This window comes from Heteronotia binoei, chromosome 2, assembly GCF_032191835.1.
Source record: "Heteronotia binoei isolate CCM8104 ecotype False Entrance Well chromosome 2, APGP_CSIRO_Hbin_v1, whole genome shotgun sequence".
NCBI lineage: Eukaryota > Metazoa > Chordata > Lepidosauria > Squamata > Gekkonidae > Heteronotia > Heteronotia binoei.
The window spans coordinates 192,698,244-192,719,595 of NC_083224.1; the positions used below are offsets into that span (position 1 = coordinate 192,698,244).

At 49.8% G+C, this 21,352-nt stretch overlaps 1 protein-coding gene and 1 non-coding gene across 2 annotated transcripts in view; both read right to left on the bottom strand.

The window, feature by feature from the left end:
- Positions 1–8,846: 8,846 nt before the first annotated feature.
- Positions 8,847–21,352, bottom strand: part of ELL (elongation factor for RNA polymerase II) — a 77,015-nt gene continuing 64,509 nt past the window's right edge. Inside the window, 4 exon segments of the mRNA XM_060232765.1 lie at positions 8,847–9,220; positions 11,825–11,869; positions 14,623–14,794; positions 15,637–15,703. Of these exon segments, the coding sequence (XP_060088748.1) occupies positions 9,104–9,220; positions 11,825–11,869; positions 14,623–14,794; positions 15,637–15,703 (401 nt within the window). The 3' untranslated portion in view covers positions 8,847–9,103.
- TRNAS-GCU (transfer RNA serine (anticodon GCU)) lies at positions 18,824–18,890 on the bottom strand. Its single transcript has one exon. It is a non-coding gene; the product is annotated as a tRNA-Ser (tRNA).

A 21,352-nucleotide genomic window follows, 5' to 3' on the forward strand; every position in this document is an offset into this window, starting at 1 on the left:
TTTTTTCCTTTCGTTTTCACAGCAAGTAGAGTTCTCTGGAAGAAGATCTAGTAAGTATTTGTGTGTGAGAGAGAGGGAGGGGGCAGGGGATTCCCTGGTTTGGAGGCCCTCCTCCCCTTTAGAAAGCGGGGGGGGGGAGGGAAATGTCTACTGGGCACTCTATTATTCCCTATGGAGAATGATTCCCATAGGGAATAATAGGGAATTGATCCGTGGGTATTGGGGGCTCTGGGGGAGCTATTTTTTGAGGTAGAGGCACCAGATTTTCAGTACAGCATCTGGTGCCTCTCCCCAAAATACCCCCCAAGTTTCAAAACGATTGGACCAGGGGGTCCAATTCTATGAGCCCCAAAAATGGTGCCCCTATCCTTAATTATTTCCTATGGAATAAAGGCATTTAAAAAGGTGTGCTGTCCCTTTAAATGTGATGGCCAGAACTCCCTTGGAGTTCAATTATGCTTGTCACATCCTTGTTCCTGGCTCCACCCCCAATGTCTCCTGGCTCCGCCCCCAAAGTCTCCTGGCTCCGCCCCCAAAGTCCCCAGATTTTTCTTTAATTGGACTTGGCAACCCTAGATGTACTTGAGATATAGCCTTTATACCCCAATCCGAATATCCGATGAAGCTTATTTTTGTGAAACGGCCGGTTTCAGACTGGGGCCCCGTTCTTAGTTTTTGTGGGGTGCTTTGCATGATCTGCTTCCAGTCGCTTATTTTCAATTTTAAAAGTTTTATTAGTTTCTGGAAATTAGGAATAGGGAATAGAGGGGAATAGAAAATAAAAGTACAGGTTAGTCTTTTTCTGTATAGAAAATACTTTCAAAGAATACAAGTCTGAATCTGCATTATTTTCTTAGAATACATGCATTGTCAATTATTATTATCTCTAGACTATATACCATCAACATTATAGTATTTTATGTTATAAATCTTTTAGTTAAAGTATCTATTAAATTTAACAAATCCAATAAAGGCAATCTTGTAATACAGCGTATAGGGAAAAATGAGATATAAGTTCACACCAGAGAATCTTAAGAATCTTGAGTATTTAGCTGGCATAAAATTTCAACCAGTATCTTCTTGCTTCTTCCTTAGATTTCCCAGCCATCAGCTGGGACCAAACGTCCACCTCAGCTGTTTCCAGGATTTTCCCCACCAAGTCCCTTCTCGTGGCCATTTCCTGAGATTTCCAGCCATCAGCTGGGACCAAACGTCCACCTCAGCTGTTTCCAGGATTCTTCCCACCAAGTCCCTTCTCGTGGCCATTTCCTGAGATTTCCATCTCTGCGCCAAAAGCACCCTGGCTGCTGTATTGAAACGTGCCTGCAAATGTCTCATTTCTTTGGAATAATCCCCAGGAAAAATAGTCAATAAAAACAATTCTGGTTTGAATTGAAACTGTGTCTGCATAATTTTCGGAAGCAGTCCGTGCACCAGTCACTTATTAAGGCTACCCCCCAAGAGGAAATTTACGAACGCGCAGTGAGCTTTGATGGAACGAAGATTTTTTTTTCTGCCGCCTAGCGCGGACTAAGTGTCAATCTGGGTTGAAATGAACTATGTTCATTAGGGGTTTTTTTTGTGTGTGTGTCACACTTTATGGATGCTAAATGATTCTATGTCTATCAAAGATTTCAGGTTTTCACGGCTGGTAACATCATTAGGATTTGTAGAATCTTTCGGGCTCAAGCGCCGTGTTCTACTGGAGAAAGTTTTCCTTCCAGACGTTTCGTTCTCAGCTGCGGAGAACATCCTCAGTGGCGTTGCAGCCGGAGCAGGCGCTCAGACCTTCTTGGCTGCTGTGCATTGAGTGAGGCCAGGGCTGCTGGAGAGCTGCTATTTCTAGGCTGGAGGGGGTGTGATGAAAGGGCCATCTTCCTTATCTTCAAACCCCTTCCAACCCTCCCAGCAATTAACACGGAACAATGGTCACATTCAACAGCCAGTTTCCTTATCACTACCCTTCCAGGAAGCCCCACCAAACAATGGGCACATCCACAAACCAATTGCCCTTTCATCACACTCCCTCCAGCGTAGAAATAGCAGCTCTCCAGCAGCCCTGGCCTCACTCAATGCACAGCAGCCAAGAAGGTCTGAGCGCCTGCTCCGGCTGCAACGCCACTGAGGATGTTCTCCGCAGCTGAGAACGAAACGTCTGGAAGGAAAACTTTCTCCAGTAGAACATGGCGCTTGATCCCGAAAGATTCTACAAACCCTAATGATTCTATGTCTATTTCCGTGAACCTTATAGGATAATATAATCAATTTGTCAGTAAATACAGCCGTGAGCTTGGCTCCACGGCTTCCTCTGTGGGTGTTTTTTTGTTTTTGATGGGGACAGCCAGCATTTATTAGGCAGATGACGCCAGTTTTGTGCGGTCAGGGGTGTCAAACTCATTTGTTAGGAGGGCCGGATCTGACACAAACGGGACTTTGTGGGGCCGGGTCACGTGCGTCATAAAATCCAGATTGGGATGCCATACAGAAGTCGTGAAATCACTTTGGCTTTGGATATTTTTATGGCAGCTGCCATAAAAAAAGCGAGCTATGGCAGATGCACTGGTGTTAGCTGTCTTCACTGCATACCTGCCATGGGTCAACCGAGTCACATTATATTGAAAATAAACACCTAAGTATTTAAAATACTTGACTTGCTCTATCTCTTGGGGAGGGACGGTGGCTCAGTGGTAGAGCATCTGCTTGGGAAGCAGAAGGTCCCAGATTCAATCCCCGGCATCTCCAAAAAAAGGGTCCAGGCAAAATGGTGTGAAAAACCTCCGCTTGAGACCCTGGAGAGCCGCTGCCAGTCTGAGAACACAATACTGACTTTGATGGCCCGAGGGTCTGATTCAGTATAAGGCAGCTTCATATGTTCATATGTTCTTTACCATCAGTAACCCATTTGTAAAGTCTCCACTTTTTTGAGAAAACTAAGATTTTGGACTTCTCATAATTGAGCCGGAGCTTATTACTAGTAAAATACAGAACACAACGGGACAACAGACGTCTTAAGCCCACTCTAGAGCAGGACAACAGCACCGTATCGTCAGCATAAAGTAACAAGGGTACATGTAATGCGCCAAGTTTTGGACTATGGCAGTCAGGACCAGACAACTGAATAGCCAGGTTTTTAAGGAAGAGATTGAATAAAAAGGGAGCCAAAATGCAACTCTGTTTGTCACCCTTATTGGCAGCAATCTTCAATGTTAGGTTGCCTGCTAATGAGCATTTGATCTGGCAGGTGGTAGAAGTGTGTAATCTCTTAATAAGCATAAGGAGTCTTTTATCCACATTTCGTTTATCCAGCTTAATCCAGAGGAGGTCCCTGTCAACTGAATCAAATACGCCTTTTAAATCTAAAAAAGCAACAAATAATTTCTGGTTATTATGCACAGGCTACTTGTTGACTGGATGGGGTAGGGTAACGCAGTGGTCTAAAGTGGTCTTCCCTTTGCAGAAGCCCAGCTGTTCAGGGCCTAGAATTTTTTTTCCTGCAACATCCAGCGACTGAGCTTGACTAATAGATGTTTGGAGTAAAGCTTGCCAATGATGGAGAAAAAATGAAATGTGAGGTAGCCGAAATATAAACTTCATAAAGGACACAGACAAACACAATAAAAGATCTTACGTTTCAAAACATGCTTAAAACTCTTGCAATGTTTTGTTTAAAATGGAAAGGTGGGGGAAACAGTTGGATTTGGCAATGCAATGTTTAAAATAAAACGTCAAGAAAAAGCACAAGGATCACAGCAGAAACTAAAAATATAAAATGCTCTGAGCCAGGGAAAACAATGAACATACGAAGCTGCCTTCTACTGAATCAGACCTTTCTTGGTCCATCAAAGTCAGTCTTGTCTACTCAGACTGGCAGCGGCTCTCCAGGGTCTCAAACTGAGGTTTTTCATGCCTATTGCCTGGACCCTTTTTAGTTGGAGATGCCAGGGATTGAACCTGGGACCTTCTGCTTGCCAAGCAGATGCCCTACCACTGAGCCACCATCCCTCCTTAAAAACCAGGTTCATATAAACATACATGAACATATGAAGCTGCCTTCTACTGAATCAGACCCCCTGGGTCCATCACAGTCAGTATTGTCTACTCAGACTGGCAGCGGCTCTCCAGCCCATCCGAGAATCCCACCAGCAGGCCCTCCCCAAAGACTGGCTGCATCTGCAGATTTTGCTTCCCTTCCTTCCCAGGTCCGTGGGCAAGGCTGTCAAAGGAGGGGGTGCAGACACACACACTGGACCCTTTTTAGTTGGAGAAGCTGGGGATTGAACCTGGGACCTTCTGCTTACCAAGCAGATGCTCTGCCACTGAGCCACCGTCCCTCCCCTAAAGGGTGACTCCGTAGTGCTGAACATATATGAACATATGAAGCTGCCTTCATATGTTCAAGTGGCATTGGAAGTTTCTCCTCCCTCCACTCCCCAGGGTCTACTCAGACTGGCAATGTCTCTGTCATGTATTATCTCCTTTTGGTTGTGAGTTCCCAATTTAGAATATTCACTAAGCATTCATTCTCAGGTCTGTTCAGCAGAGACAAGCTGGCTCAAAGCATCAACCCTTTATTTGCAAGGGCACAACTCCAGGAAGCCCGAGCTTCAGCGGGCTATAGGAACACTGAAAAGTGACACTGATCTTCACTCCAATGAAAAGCATCGCAGCACAAAGCGGCAAGGAAAACGTGGAACAGATTTTCCATTAAGGTCTCTCGGCCCTATCTATCTGGGCATGGATGGAAAATCCACTCCACATTTTCTCTGGAGCTTTGTTACCTGCCGCAGCAGGCAAAGACAAGGAAGAAAGAGCAGGGAACTTCAGCAGCCTTGGAGTTTCAAAAGGTGAAGACAGGAGGGGGAGGGGGGAGAAACAAGCCCACGGGCCTGATTAAAGCCCTTTTCTGACCTGTGGGACGGACGTTTGACACTCCTGGCTAAGTATCAAGGGCGAAGAAACCAGTGGCTGAGAGTGGCAGACTCTAATCTGGAGAACTGGGGTTGATTCCCCTCTCCTCCTCCCCATGCAGCCAGTTGGCTGACCTTGCAGCTCTGTAGCTCCTGTGTGATTGAGCAAGGAAGCTTCTGAGCTGAGGAGTCAGAGTTGGAAGGGACCTCTAGGGTCATCTAGTCCAACCCCCTGCACAATGCCGGAAACTCACACTTCCCCCTAAATTCACAGGATCTTCATTGCTGTCAGATGGTCCTCTAGCCTCTGTTGAAAAACCTCCAAGGAAGGAGAGCCCACCACCTCCCAAGGAGGAAGCCTGTTCCATTGAGGAACCGCTCTAACCGTCAGGAGGTTCTTCCTAATGTTGAGTCAGAAACTCTTTTGATTTAATTTCAACCCACTGGTTCTGGTCCTACCTTCCGGGGCCAGTTTGGTGTAGTGGTTAAGTGTGCGGACTCTTATCTGGGAGAACCGGGTTTGATTCCCCACTCCTCCACTTGCACCTGCTGGAATGGCCTTGGGTCAGCCATAGCCCTGGCAGAGGTTGCCCTTGAAAGGGCAGCTGCTGTAAGAGCCCTCTCCAGCCCCACTCACCTCACAGGGTGTCTGTTGTGGGGAAGGAAGGTAAAGGAGATTGTGAGCCGCTCTGAGACTCTTTGGAGTGAAGGGCGGGATATAAATCCAATATCATCTTCTTCTTCTATATGACAGCCCTTCAAGTACTTGGTGATCCTATCACCTCTCAGCCACCTCCTCTCCAGGCTAAACATGCCCAGCTCCTTCAACCTTTCTTCATAGGACTTGGTCTCCAGACCCCTCACCATCTTCGTCGCCCTCTTCTGGACCCCTTCCAGCTTGTCTAGATCCTTCTTAAAATGTGGTGCCCAAAACTGAACACAAGACTCCAGGGGAGGTCTTACCAGAGCAGAGCAAAGCGATACCATCACATCACGTGATCTGGACACTATACTTCTGTTGATAGAGCCCAAAATCGCATTTGCCTTTTTAGCCACCACATCACACAGTTGACTCATGTTCAGCGTATGATCCACTAAGACCCCTAGATCCTTTTCGCACATACTACTGCTAAGATAGGGATCGCAGGGAAAAACGTCTGCACACAACGGGTTGTACATCCAGCACAATGAACTTTATTATACATTGCCAGGAAAAAAAAAATCAGCATTCAATGTTGACCCCCTCCCCCCGCCCCATGTACAAAAAGATACAGACATGAGCTTTTAAAGAAAAAAAAAAATTAGGAAAGTTGAGAATTTATGCCGTTCATAAATGCTAACATTTTGGCAGAGTGAAAAGTTTTTTTTTTCCTTTTTAAAAACTGCTTTTGTAAACAAAACTCCATGGCTCAAGGAATATTTATGTCTTTCAATTAGAAAAGTAACACGCTTTATAAATAAGTTAGATCATATTCAATCAACTTATGAACAGGCTTCTACAACCTCCCCCCCTTCCAAGGAAAGCAGGAGTTATTTTGCCTTGAGTGCTGCAAATTGCTGAAAAGGACGAAACAACAAAAAATAAAAGGCTTAAACCCCCCCCCCCCCCAAAAAAACCCCCTATGTTCCTTTAAACACATGAATGAAAACAGCAAAAGTCACAGTTTCCCCCCTCCTTTTTGGACAATCACTTAAATATCTTTCTATTTCAAATTCTAGAAAACTCCAGAATATATTTAATTTTGTATATACACACAAAAAAAAAACCAACAAAAAAACCCCACGCACACTTGTGTAATGTACACAATACATCTTTGTATCCAACTCTCATCTGCAAAAATATATATAGCAGGATAAATTGTATAAAGTATTGTGATCCATCTCTTTTTTTTTAAAACAATTTCCCTCCAAAAATATTCAGATATGCCACTCCCCACCCCCACCCCGGACAATTTTTCTAAGTATTACGGTCTGGCGGGGGCTTCTCTTCTTCCCCAGGCACCTCACGTGTCCCCTTCCCCACAATTTATTTTTGCTGCTGGTTTCTGAGAGGAATTTTGCTGCGTTTTTACAGGACTATCTTCGGTGTCGGTTCGTAGCAAATAAAATAACGCCCCCCCCCCCAGTGGTGAGGAGAGGTCTGGATAAAATTGACCCTCCCTACGGATAAAACAGCCGCACATGGCCCAAGATACTGTGAGGAATAGAAGACCATCCATTGACAGAGGCAAATTTGCTCACAGATTAAAACAGAAGGAAGGTGAGGGGGGGGGCATCATCCTGGTAGAGCAGGGGTGGCCAACGGTAGCTCTCCAGATGTTTTTTGCCTACAACTCCCATCAGCCTCAGCCAGCATGGCCAATGGCTGGGGCTGATGGGAGTTGTAGGCAAAAAAAACCTCTGGAGAGCTACCATTGGTCACCCCTGTGGTAGAGGACTCCAGTAATTGCCCGGCATCTTTTCCAGAGTGTCCTTGGCCCAACAGCCGCCTTCTAGCCCTCAGCTGGAACGCAAAAAACCTCCGTCTCCCTGCCGACGTTGGAAAGAAAACCCATTCACCACCTCCAGGGTGGCCTTGAAAGTAGCACTGTTTTGAGGGGACGGATTTCCCGCCACCCCCCCCCCAAAGAAAGCTTCCTTCCTCTCTCCCCCACGTGTTGAAAAACGAGGCTCCCCCAGTTTCCAGACACTTGCTCGAGTGCTCACCCACGGCAGGGAAACGGCTTGGGGAAGCCACATCTGGCGTGTTTCACCGCACCGCTGCAAGCACCGGTATTCTCATGTCTGAAAACCCTCTGCTGCCCCCAGGCCGTTTTCCCAGACTCCCCGCCCGCCCTATCTGCTTCCAAAACAGCAGGGAGAGTCGCAGGAGAGAAACACCGACCTTTCCCCAGCGGGTGCCAAGACCGGGATCTTAAGACTGTGGGGGCAGGACTCATGGCCGGACGGGCAGAAGTAGAAACCAGCCTGAATCACCGTACTGCTCCATGGCTACCCAGGGAGCGGGTCAGGCTGCTGGGTTACACCTGACTGGAATTAAAGCCAGAAGTCCTCACAGAAAGGCCAGACGGGGCCTCAACCTCCCCAGGTGGAAACGGTCTGCTTTGGGAGATGAACTGGTCGGAGATGTTCTCCACAGCCATACAGGCACACACACACACCTCGCTCCCTGGGGTGTATTCTTTGATCCTGTGCTGTTTCTTTGGGAAATTTACTGAAAAGGCAGATTAAAAACACACTACCCCTCCCCGCCCCGTCCACTTACTAACCCCTCCCCTGTTTCTTACGCCCAGCTGTTTTGAAGGCATTGAACAGGAACACCTTCACATTTTAGGGGGGGGGGGTAGGCGGGAGGGAATTCTAGTTGGACACGGCAACGGGCAGGTCCGGGAAGGGGGCTCTTTTGCCGCAAGGTGGACTTTTTGCAGAAACAAAACCACACGAGCCTGAACCAGGCCCTCTTCCTCCACACACACACACACACACACAACACCCCCCAACAATCACTTGTGCTGTAGGGAGACACACAAAGCCAGGTAACTTGGCCGAGTCCACAGTGTAAACCCGGGACTCATCTTTGGGCCCCCGATAGTGGAACATGACTTAAGGGAAGGGGTGGGGGGCGGGAACCGACCAAATTGCAACACAAGCAGAGAGCTCTGCGTTGAGCCACCATTTAATGGACAGCGTGTCCGCAGGCTCGCAAAGTGAGCCTAGATGGCAGGCACTTCCCACTTCCAGGAAAAAAAAAAAAAGATTGGGTCATCTCCGTGGCCTTTGCCTTCAGGGACTGCAACCGACTCGCGGCGATGGTCCCCCCAACCCCTCTGAATTCCAACGCGGGGCTTGAACCCACGAAGCCATTAAAAACTCCCGCCGTACACAGATCCTTTTCCCTCCTGAGCCGCTGGCCGGCATTCAGAAATAAGCAACCTTTCCTCTCTTTAATTTTTGTTTTAATATCAGGAGGGGAGGGGGAGGAGAAGAGAGAGAGAGAGGTGGGAGGCCAGGCGTGGAGACTTCGGGCAGGCCGGTTCTTGGCAGGCAGAAAGACAGGAGTCCTAGCGGGGGATTCTGCGCTCCTCAGGTTTGGAAAGCCCGGCTCTCTCGGTCAGCGAGGGATCTCGCTTCTTTCATCATCTCTCCTCCTGGAAATGGTTCACGGGATCGCGTCCGCCTCTCCCTCGGCCCTCGCATCAGTGCCAAGACTGGAACTGCTGTTGGTCGTATTCGGCTATCAGTTTTTTAATGTGGGCTAGTTTGTTGTGAAGGTATTCGCAGCGGTTCTTCTCCTGGCTGTAGTTCGGGTTTGTCTGCAAGGAGAGGCAGGTTTTTGGTTTTTTTTAAAAGGGACAAATATGAAAAAAGAGCTTGAGGAGCAAGCTGCCAAAAGCATCGAGACAAAAGATTTCTTTAGCAAAAAAACAGACAGAGACATAGTCAGGGCCTTTGGAGGACTAAAGCCTAAAACAGGGGTGTCAAACTCATTTGTTATGAGGGCCGGATCTGACATAAATGAGGCCTTGTCGGGACAGGCCATGGTGAGCCGGGCCATGTGTGTACCTATTTAAGATTAGGTAGCAGAGATATAAACTTTATAAAGGACACAGACAAAAACAATAATGGATTTTATTTTATTTATTTTTTAAAAAACTTAAAAATAAAACATGCTTAAAACAATAGCAGCCAGTCTTAAAGGCGCTTTTGCTTTCTTTGTATTTCTCCCGTGCGATCCAGGGAACTGGGCAAAGGAAGCTCTGGCTCTTTCCTTCCTTCCCTGGGGGGACCAGGAGGGCGAGGAGGAGCCTCAGCCAATAGAAGGAAGAGAGGCTTGGCTCTTCAAGGTAGGAGCCTCAGCCAATGGAGAAAATAGAAACTTTGCTCTGTAGCTCCTGAGCAAGCCTGGCAAAGCCAGGTGTGATGCAGAAGGACTAAGGAGAGAGGGAGAAGGCAGCAGATGACAGCCAGTCGCACGGGGGCCTGATAGGAGCCTTCCAAGGGCCTGATTTGGCCCCTGGGCCACATGTTTGACACCCCTGGCCTAAAAGGATTGTTAAAGGAGATGGCAGAGAAGCTCCACGAATTCTTTGCATTTGGGTTCCCTGAAGAAAGTCTGGGACACAAATCCAGGTCAGAGTCACTGTTTCCAGAGAGATGATCTAGACCAGGGGTGTCAAAACATGCGGCCCGGAGGCCAAATCAGGCCCTTGGAGGGCTCCTATCAGGCCCCCGAGCAACCGGCTGTCATCTGCTTCCTTCTCCCTCTCTCTTACTTCCTTCTGCATCACACCTTGTTTTGCAAGGCTTGCTCAGGAGCTACAGAGCAAAGTTTCTATTTTCTCCATTGGCTGAAGCTCCTCCCTTGGTGAGCCAAGCCTCTCTTCCTTCTGTTGGCTGGGGCTCCTCCCCCTCTGGTCACCTGGGGAAGGAAAGAGCCAGAGCTTCCTTTGCCCAGCTCCCTGGATCGCATGGAAGAGATACAAAGAAAGTGCCTTTAAGTCTTAGTGCTAATGTCTTAAGCTTGTTTTAAGATTTTTTAAAAAACTCTTTAATTGTTTTTGTCTTGTGTCCTTTATAAAGTTTATCTCTTTGCTACCAAATCTTAAATAGGTACACAAATGGCCTGGCTCAGCATGACTCGGCCCAACAAAGTCTCACCTATGTCAGATCCAGCCCTCGTAACGAATGAGTTCGACACCCCAGAATTCTAGACCTACTGCGGAAATGTTAAAAACAAGTCTCCGGGTTGTGAGAGCAGCAGATTCAAGACAGATAAAAAAGTGCTTCTTTACTCAACGAGTGATTAAAATGTGGAATTCACTGGTGCAGGATGCCGTGATGGCCACAAGTGCAAATATCCTTAAAAGGAGACTGGACAGATTCACGGAAGAGAGAAGATGATGATGATATTGGATTTATATCCCGCCCTCCACTCCGAAGAGTCTCAGAGCGGCTCACAATCTCCTTTCCCTCCCCCCCCCCCCACAACAGACACCCTGTGAGGTAGATGAAGATACTGGATTTATATCCCGCCCTCCACTCCGAAGAGTCTCAGAGCGGCTCACACTCTCCTTTCCCTTCCTCTCCCACAACAGACACCCTGTGAGGTAGATGAAGAAATTGGATTTATATCCCGCCCTCCACTCCGAAGAGTCTCAGAGCGGCTCACAATCTCCTTTCCCTTCCCCCCCCCCACAACAGACACCCTGTGAGGTAGATGAAGATATTGGATTTATATCCCGCCCTCCACTCCGAAGAGTCTCAGAGCGGCCCCCAATCTCCTTTCCCTTCCCCCCCCACAACAGACACCCTGTGAGGTAGATGAAGAAATTGGATTTATATCCCGCCCTCCACTCCGAAGAGTCTCAGAGCGGCTCACAATCTCCTTTACCTTCCCCCCCCCCCCACAACAGACACCCTGTGAGGTAGATGAAGATATTGGATTTATATCCCGCCCTCCACTCCGAAGAGTCTCAGAGCGGCCTACAATCTCCTTTTCCTTCCTCCCCCACAACAGACACCCTGTGAGGTGGGTGGGGCTGAGAGAGCTCTCCCAGAAGCTGCCCTTTCAAGGACAACCTCTGCCAGAGCTATGGCTGACCCAAGGCCATTCCAGCAGGTGCAAGTGGAGGAGTGGGGAATCAAACCCGGTTCTCCCAGGTAAGAGTCCGTGCACTTAACCACTACACCAAACTGGCTATCGGTGACTACTAGCCATGGTTAGGAAAGGGATCCTCCAATCCCAGAGCCAGGAGTAGCGTCAAGGGAAGGCCTCGGCCTCTATGCTCTGTTGCTGAGTGTCCAGGGAACTAGTCGGCCATGGCGTGAGGCGGGATGCTGGAGTGAGCTTTCTTGCTCTGCGAGTCCGCTCAAGCAGAGGCCTGCTGCAATGCTGCCGCGAAGCCCGGCTCACTCACCTTTTTAATCTTCCAATACTCCTGCAAGATTTGATCACGGATGATCTGCAAGGGGAAATGACATGCTCCGGGTCAGCCTGAGCTACGACCGTAAGGCAACCGAAGTCGGAAGCCCCCACACACGAGTCCCCGCGCTTGAAACAGGAGTGAGGGGAACCAGGAGGATCCTAAACTTCATTCCCCGCAGCGCCCCCCCCCCCCCCGGGACCTTCTGGGGAGAACGATGGCGCGTTTCAGATTTCTTCCATTTGTCAGGCTGAACGATGCTTCACGTTTTTCACTCTTCGTATTTCTGAAAAACCGCTCGGCGTTGCTCAGCTACGAGGCTACTTATATTACGACAACTGGCCCCTTTTCTGGAGCACTGCGACTTAGCAATGGGGATCCATGCTACGGTCACCTCAAGAATAGACTACTGTAATGCGTTCTACATGGGGCTGCCCTTGACTCTGACTCGGAGACTGCAGCTAGTGTAGAACGTTGCGGTACGGCTGTTAATGGGGCTCCCTCGATGGACTGCCCAGTGCACTGACTGTCTATTGTGTTCCGAGACTGTTTCAAAGTGCTGGTATTGACCTTTAAAGCTCTATATGGCCGAGGACCTGTCTGTCTACGGGACTGCCTATCTCCACATGTTCCCCAGAGAGCACTGCGTTCAGGGACACAAAATCTACTGTCTACCCCTGGACCAAGGGAGGGCAGACTGGGCTCTACACGGGCCGTGGCCTTCTCAGTGGCAGCACCAATGCCGCTCTTACAGCCTCTCCCTGAGGCCATAAGAGCCCTGCGGGATCTCTCCCAATTCCTCAGGGCTTGTAAAACCAAACTTTTTCGACAGTAACTGGTGGGAGAAGGTTGCTGCTTCTGTGTGGCTGAGCAATACCACCAGAAGGACTAACAATAGATAAGGAAAGGAAAGGTCCCCTGTGCAAGCACCAGTCATTTCTGACTCTGGGGTGACGATGCTTTCACAACGTTTCCACGGCAGACTTCTTATGGGGGTGGTTTGCCATTGCCTTCCCCAGTCCTCTAAGTTTTCCCCTAGCAAGCTGGGGACTCCTTTGACCTGCCTCGGAAGGATGGAAGGCTGAGTCAACCTCGAGCCGGCTACCTGAACCAGCTTCCACTGGAATCAAACTCAGGTCGTGAGCAGAGGGCTCCGACTGCAGTACTGCAGCTTTATCACTCTGCGCCACGGGGCTCTTTTAACAATAGATAAACAGAAGATCTAATCTAATATAATCCAATCAACCTATTGCTTTAAGATTCTGCATAGCACCAATACTGTGTCTTAAATTGTAAATTGTTTATATTTTTTATCGTTTTATACCTGCAATCGAGATTGTAGGTTTTATTATGATTGCTAAGCCACCCTGAGTCCGTTTTTGGAACGGGCAGGATATAAATTGAAGGTCAACGAATGAATGAATGAATATTTGCTTTCAAAAGGATCCTCAAGGAACCACTCTCCTCTAAGAAGATTCTTCATAGGTGAATGTTTTGGTTAAGGCAGATATCGATACCCCACTTTTCTGCCTAACGAGGCCGCCAAACTGCTTATAACACCATTCTCCCTCCCTCCCGTCTTAGCAGGCCTGTAAGGGAAATCCAGCTGAGAGGGCCCGACTGGCCCAAGGCCCTCAAGCGAGATCGGCACCTGGCTCTCCCCTAGTCAGACACTCAGACTGTGACAGAGTCTTCCTGTCCACTGGTGGACGGCAGGTGCTGCTCCCATCTCTAGCCTGTTAAATCTGCTGCACGGAAACTCAGGGGGCCAGAGAGAATTTAGACAAATTCTTGGTATGCCAAAATGTGTGTGCTGCTTTGCTCTCTGCTCTGAAGTGGGTCAGTCTTTGGTGGAGACAAAAGCCTGGGTCGCAGCGTTTAAATTCTGGCTCAAGATTCACTTTAGAACAGATCCTAACCGCCTTCTTGATGGTCTGAAAAGAGACTCATATATTTCATCCCGGACAGCGGTGCTTCTGTCCAAACTTAACCACTGGGGATAGAGGTTGATGATTTTTTTTTACTTCTGATGAGTCATATATCTTCATATATGTATTATATATGTATTAATACATATCATATATGTATTAAATTGAGACTGTTGGAGTTGGAGGAAACGAAACTACGGCCAACAGACCCTTCTCTTTGCTCCCCGGCTTCCTTAGGTCTTTGTGCTTCCTGTGGCAAAATGCCCCCTTATCTATCAGACTTCACCATTCCGAGTCATCGCAGGGCATTTATGATGGCTAGACTAAATGCGTTTCCCTCCAAAGTTTCACAAGGCAGATATCATCGAGTCCCTTTAGGCGAGAGACTCTGTCCCTGTGGAGCGAATATCCCCGATTCAATTCAGCACATATCGCTCGATTGTTCCTTTTATCATAAACTCCATAAAGATTTATTCTGCAAGCTTTCTTTCTCCCCAGATTCGTCTATTCTGCCACCCTGTTGTTATTTATTGAACGATCCCGAGGGGGAGGTTAGCGAGGCGGAAGCAAAATTTGGGGCTGACAGCCTTAAATTTAAATCTGACCGCGTACGAATGCATCTGGAGGCTAGGTTTCATTTGGATTTTATCTCCAATGTTTAAATTTTTAAATTCTGTGTATTTCTTATTTGCAACCGTTAATGCCATTAAAGGTTTGGTACGGTACGGCAACTTCCTGCTTAGCTCAGGAGCAGCTGCGGCTTTCCCCTGCGGCTCCCTCTCTAGCCCCTCTGCCAAGAGGCACCTACGCCCACACGAGCGTGCAAACCGGCTGCAGCTGCGGCCTGCGCCTCCCCCCGCCCACCTTGTATTCGGCGGAGTCCTGCGACAGCTGCTTCAGCTCCGAGTCCAGCTGCGTGAAGCGCCGCGTTATCCTCTCGATGCGCCCGTGCAGGTCCCGGTATTCGTTGTACTCGGCGTTGAAGTCATTCTTGTAGCTCTGCCGCTGTTCCGAGCTGGAGATGGCCGTGTATTTGCTGCGGAACGAAACAGCTTTTAAAAGAATGCCGTTTGAAACGCTCGCTCGTCCCTGCCCTGTAAGCCAAGACACACTTCTCCCTCAAGTGGCCAAAATCAAGAGTCCATGAGAATGGGGCAAACCAAGCCCCCGAAAGAAGAAAGGGTTGGATTTATACCTCGCCCTTCACTCACGAGTCTCAGAGCGGCTTACAATCTCCTTTCCCTTCCTCCCCCACAACAGACACCCTGTGAGGCGGGTGGGGCTGAGAGAGCTCTCCCAGAAGCTGCCCTTTCAAGGACAGAGGCTCAGAGTGGCCTACAATCTCCTTCCCTCCCTCCCCCACAACAGACACCCTGTGAGGCGAATGGGGCTGAGAGGGCTCTCCCAGAAGCTGCCCTTTCAAGGACAGAGGCTCAGAGCAGTCTACAATCACCTTTTCTTTCCTCCCCCACAACAGACACCCTGTGAGGCGTGTGGGACTGAGAGAGGTCTCCCAGAAGCTGCCCTTTCAAGGACAGAGTCTCAGAGCGGCCTACAATCTCCTTTCCCTTCCTCCCCCACAACGGACACCCTGTGAGGCGCGTGGGGCTGAGAGAGCTCTCCCAGAAGCTGCCCTTTCAAGGACAGAGTCTCAGAGCGGCCTACAATCTCCTTTCCCTTCCTCTCCCCACAACAGACACCCTGCGAGACCAGTGGGGCTGAGAGAGCTCTGAGAGAACTGGGACTGACCCAAGGTCACCCAGCTGGCTGCGTGTGGAGAGGGGGGGAAATCAAACCCGGTTCTCCAGCTTAGGGCCCACCACTCTTAACCACTACACCAAACTGGGTCTCAACCAAAGCCATGACAGGGAGACTCACAGCAAATAATTCGGCATCTCTGAGGTGGACGTTGGAGCACTGCAGCTGTTACAGGCCCCGTTCAAACCTGAGAAAGGGGGAGGGGGAAAGAGGGAGGGAAGAAAACCAAACCATCAATCTCTCAAGAGGACAGTTCTTATGCCCAGCACCACGTTTGAAAAGCGTTCCACTTCGGAATGAAAGCCTCTCAGCACCACAATCCCGCCACAGCTTGGCCCCACTGGGGCAACAGAAAACAGCTCTGCACCCCCCTCCTTAGGACAGCCCTTCAAGTCCTCGAAGATGGTGATTATATCACATCTCAGCCACCTCCTCTCCAGGCTAAACATCCCCAGCTCCTTCAACCTTTCTTCATAGGACTTGGTCTCCAGAACCCTCACCATCTTCGTCGCCCTCCTCTGGACCCCTTCCAGCTTGTCTATATCCTTCTTAAAATGTGGTGCCCAAAACTGAACACAAGACTCCAGGTGAGGTCTTACCAGAGTAGAGTAAAGCAATACCATCACATCACGTGATCTGGACACTCGACTTCTCTTGATACAGCCCAAAATCGCATTTACCTTTTTTAGCTATTGCTGACTCATGTTCAGCGTGTGGTCTACTAAGACCCCTTTTTGCACAGACTACTGCCAAGACAAGTCTCCCCCATCCTATAATTACGCACTGGACTTTTTCTACCTAAATACAGTACTTTACATCTATCCCTGTTAACATTCGTTTTATTTGTTTTAGCCCAGTTTTCTGGCCTGTCAAGATCATCCTGGATCCTGTCTCTGTCATCGACTGCATTTGCTACCCCTCCCAATTCAGTACCACCGTCAGATTTATTAAGCATTCCCTCTATTCCTTCGAATAAGAGCCTCGTGGCGCAGAGTGTTAAAGCTGCAGTACTGCAGTCCTAAGCTCTGCTCACGACCTGAGTTCGATCCCTGGCGGAAGCTGGGTTTTCAGGTAGCCGGCTTGAGGTTGACTCAGCCTTCCATCCTTCCAAGGACGGTGGAAGGAGTCCCCAGTTTGCTGGGGGAAAAGTGTAGAGGACTGGGGAAGGCAATGGCAAACCACCCCATAAAAAGTCTGCCGTGAAAACATTGTGAAAGCAACGTCGCCCCAGAGGCGGAAACGACTGGTGCTTGCACAGGGGACCTTTCCTTTCCTATTCCTTCATCGAAATCATTTATGAAGATGAACAAAAAGGTCTCTAAGAGGATGAGGAACCAGATGCAGAAAGGGTGATTAACACATGGAATTCACTGCCAGATGAGGGGGTGATGGCTGCCAGTACAGACAGCTTCAAGAGGGTATCGGATAAACATATGGAGCAGAGGTCCATCAGTGGCTCTTAGCCAGTGTATTGTTGGAACAGTGGGAGGGCTTCTAGTGTCCTGGCCCCACTGATGGACCTCCTGAGGGCACCTGAATTTTTGGCCACTGTGTGACACAGAGCGTTGGACTGGAGGGGCCATTGGCCTGATCCAACATGGCTTCTCTTCTGTTCTTATGTGACACAGTGTGTTGGACTGGATGGGCCATTGGCCTGATTCAACATGGCTTCTCTTATGTTCCTATGTGACACAGAGTGTTGGACTGGAGGGGCCATTGGCCTGATCCAACAGGGCTTCTCTTATGTTCTTATGTGACACAGAGTGTTGGACTGGAGGGGCCATTGGCCTGATCCAACATGGCTTCTCTTATGTTCTTATGTGACACAGAGTGTTGGACTGGAGGGGCCATTGGCCTGATCCAACATGGCTTCTCTTATGTTCTTGTGTCTGGGGCAGTGATGCTCTGTATTCTTGATGCTTGGGAGGGGGGGGCACAGTGGGAGGGCTTCTAGTGTCCTGGACCTCCTGATGGTGCCTGGGTTTTTTGGCCACTGTGTGACACAGAGTGTGGGACTGGATGGGCCATTGGCCTGATCCAACATGGCTTCTCTTCTGTTCTTAGAAGTCATTCTGGATGTGGACTGCATGGGGGCATAAGACCTGTTCACCTACAAGCCAAAAGTCGTCGTTCTGGTGCTGGAGATGAGCCACATGTCTGAACTCACTGCTGAAAGCACCTAAAAGTTCTGTGCTTGCTTTCGCTTTGGATTTTAAGGCACTTAACAGAAAAAACTGGGCTACATTTTGCAGTGAATCCCCCGGCTGCCTCATCGATTTCCCCACAATTCTGCCTTTCCGTTGTGCCTCTCAGCTGTTCGTGGGAGAGGCGGCTCATTAACACAGAAAGCCCCGTTCAACAGCAGGGTCTTGCTATGCCCATTTTAAGATTACAGAAGCTAACTTCTGCTGAAGATGTGAACTGCTACACTTGTGGGGGGGGGATCAGAGGGAACATTACCACCCTTTACAAGAACCAAGTAACAGTCGCATGCAGGCCTACATCCAAGGGCTTTCCCACAGTTTTAGCTTGGGGGGGGGACGTTTTTGTGGGGGAGGACGAACCAACGATTTCACCCATGGGGGCTTTCTAAGGGGGGAGAAGAAAGGAAGCCAGAGAGAAAGGAACTGAACTGGCTGGCCCTTGACTGCCACCTACTGGCCTACTGGCCTAATCACGCCTTAGAATCCTAGAGTTGGAAGGCGCCTCCAGGGTCATCTAGTCCAACCCCCTGCACAATGCAGGAAACCCACAAATACCTACCCCAAATTCACAGGATCTTCATTGCTGTCAGATGGCCATCCAGCCTCAGTCTCCATTGTAACAGTAGACTTGAAGTGCCAAAATTTCCTGGCTTCCTAGAATCATAGAGTTGGAGGGGACCTCCAGGGTCATCTAGTCCAACCCCCTGCACAAGGCAGGAAACTCACAAACACCTCTCCCTAAATCCACAGGATCTTCATTGCTGTCAGATGGCCATCCAGCCTCAGTCTCAAAACCTCCAAGGAAGGAGAGCCCACCACCTCCCAAGGAGGAAGCCTGTTCCACTGAGAAACCGCTCTAATGGTCAGGAAGTTCTTCCTCATGTTGAGCCGGAAACTCTTTTGATTTAATTTCAACCCATTGGTTCTGGTCCTGCCTTCCGGGGCCACAGGTGGTCTTCCTGATCTCATATGAAGCTGCCTTATACTGAATCAGACCCCCTCCTGGGTCCATTAAAGTCAGTCTTGTCTCCTCAGACTGGCAGCCAATCTCCAGGGTCTCCAGCTAAGGTTTTTCTCGCCTATTTGCTAGGAGCGTTTTTAGTTGGAGATGCCGGGGATTGAACCTGGGACCTTCTGCATAGCAAGCAGACGCTCTACCACTGAGCCACCGTCCCACTTTTGAATGGATTTCAATTCTCATATATGTATGTGAACATATGAAGCTGCTTTCTACTGAATCAGACCCCCCTCGGTTCCTCAAAGTCAGTCTTGTCTCCTCAGATGGGCAGTGGCTCTCCAGGGTCTCCAGCTGAGGTTTTCCACGCCTACTTGCCTGGACCCTTTTTAGTTGGAGATGCCGGGGATTGAATCTGGGACCTTCTGCTTACCAAGCAGATGCTCTACTGTTGAGCCACCATCTCTCCCTAAAGTCAGTATTGTCTACTCAGACTGGCAGCGGCTCTCCAGGGTCTCAAGCGGAGGTTTTTCACATTTACTTTCCTGGACCCTTTTGAGTTGGAGATGCCGGGGACTGAACCTGTGACCTTCTGCTTACCAAGCAGATGCTCTACCACTGAGCCACAGCCCCATTCATGGCTCTCCAGGGTCTCAAGCGGAGGTTTTTCACGCCTACTTTCCTGGACCCTTTTAAGTTGGAGATGCTGAGGACTGAACCTGGAACCTTCTGCTTACCAAGCAGATGCTCTACCACTGAGCCACCGTCCCTCCCTCTCTTATCAGGCTTAATATTTTGTATGGAAGCTGTGAAAGGGGGCAAAGGATTTTTTTTTCAAGTGCACAACCGTGAGAAACGGTGGGCCAAGCGGCAGCCACGCTTCCAGCGGGACCAGCGCACGCCATCGCCGGCTATGAAGCCAGCTCCCAAGTTCGCCGGAGATCTTTCTGCAAAGCTGAGCACTAACCCAAGAGAAAAAGCGGAAGATATGACACGCCGCTGGCTGTGAGGAACGGTTTCAACATTACGCTGCTCAGCGATGTGCCCCCTGCTGAAGGAGGACTCCACCCGGCCCTGTGCAGAATCTTCTCTGTCCCAGGAAGAGGCCGAGCGGAGCCCAAGTGAGGAGGAAGGGACAAACCTCCTACATGCAGAGGGGGCGATTAAGGGCAGGTGTGGTCAGCAAGACAAGGCTACCCTGCAGTGACCTGGAAGACAAGCTGCTTCGCCGCTCCATTTGCAAAGCCCCACCCGTGCAGTATTGCACCTCTCCATTTCCATCAGGATCCCTGGGGGGGGGGGCAGGCTTTTCAGCAGAGCCCACATCTCCCCCTCCGCCGTTCTTTGCTAGACGTTCCGCCTGACGAAGAGCACCGTTAGAAGATACTGGATTTATATCCCCCCCTATACTGTGAATCTCAAGGGTCTCAAAGCAGCCACAATCTCCTTTACCTCCCCCCACCCACAACAGACACCCTGTGAGGTGGGTGGGGCTGAGAGAGCTCTCCCAGAAGCTGCCCTTTCAAGGACAGAGCGGCCTACAATCTCCTTTCCCTTCCTCCCCCACAACAGACACCCTGTGAGGCAGGTGGGGATGAAAGAGCTCTCCCAGAAGCTGCCCTTTCAAGGACAGAGTCTCGGAGCTGTCTACAATCCCCTTTCCCTTCCTCCCCCACAACAAGCACCCTGTGAGGCGGGTTGGGCCGAGAGGGCTCTCCCAGAAGCTGCCCTTTCAAGGACAGAGTCTCAGAGCGGCCTACAGTCTACTTTCCCTTCCTCCCCCGACAACAGATGCCCTATGAGGCAGGTGGGGCTGAAAGGGCTATCCCAGAAGCTGCCCTTTCAAGGACAGAGTCTCAGAGTGCCTACAATCTCCTTTCCCTTCCTCCTCCACAAAAGACACCCTATGAGGCAGGTGGGGCTGAGAGGGCTCTCCCAGAAGCTGCCTGTTCAGGAAAGAGTCTCATAGCAGCCTACAATCTCCTTTCTCTTTTCCCCCACAACACACTCTCTGTGAGGTGGGTGGGGCTGAGAGAGCTCTCCCAGAAGCTTCCCTTTCAAGGACAGAGCCTCAGAGTGCCTACAATCTCCCTTCCCTTCATCCCCCACAACAGACACCCTGTGAGGCACGTGGGGCTGAGAGAGCTCTCCCAGAAGCTGCCCTTTCAAGGACAGAGCCTCAGAGTGCCTACAATCTCCCTTCCCTTCATCCCCCACAACAGACACCCTGTGAGGCACGTGGGGCTGAGAGAGCTCTCCCAGAAGCTGCCCTTTCAAGGACAGAGCCTCAGAGTGCCTACAATCTCCCTTCCCTTCATCCCCCACAACAGACACCCTGTGAGGCACGTGGGGCTGAGAGAGCTCTCCCAGAAGCTGCCCTTTCAAGGACAGAGCCTCAGAGTGCCTACAATCTCCTTTCCCTTCATCCCCCACAACAGACACCCTGTGAGCTTGGTGGGGCTGAGAGAGCTCTCCCAGAAGCTGCCCTTTCAAGGACAGAGCCTCAGAGTGCCTACAATCTCCCTTCCCTTCATCCCCCACAACAGACACCCTGTGAGGCACGTGGGGCTGAGAGAGCTCTCCCAGAAGCTGCCCTTTCAAGGACAGAGCCTCAGAGTGCCTACAATCTCCCTTCCCTTCATCCCCCACAACAGACACCCTGTGAGGCACGTGGGGC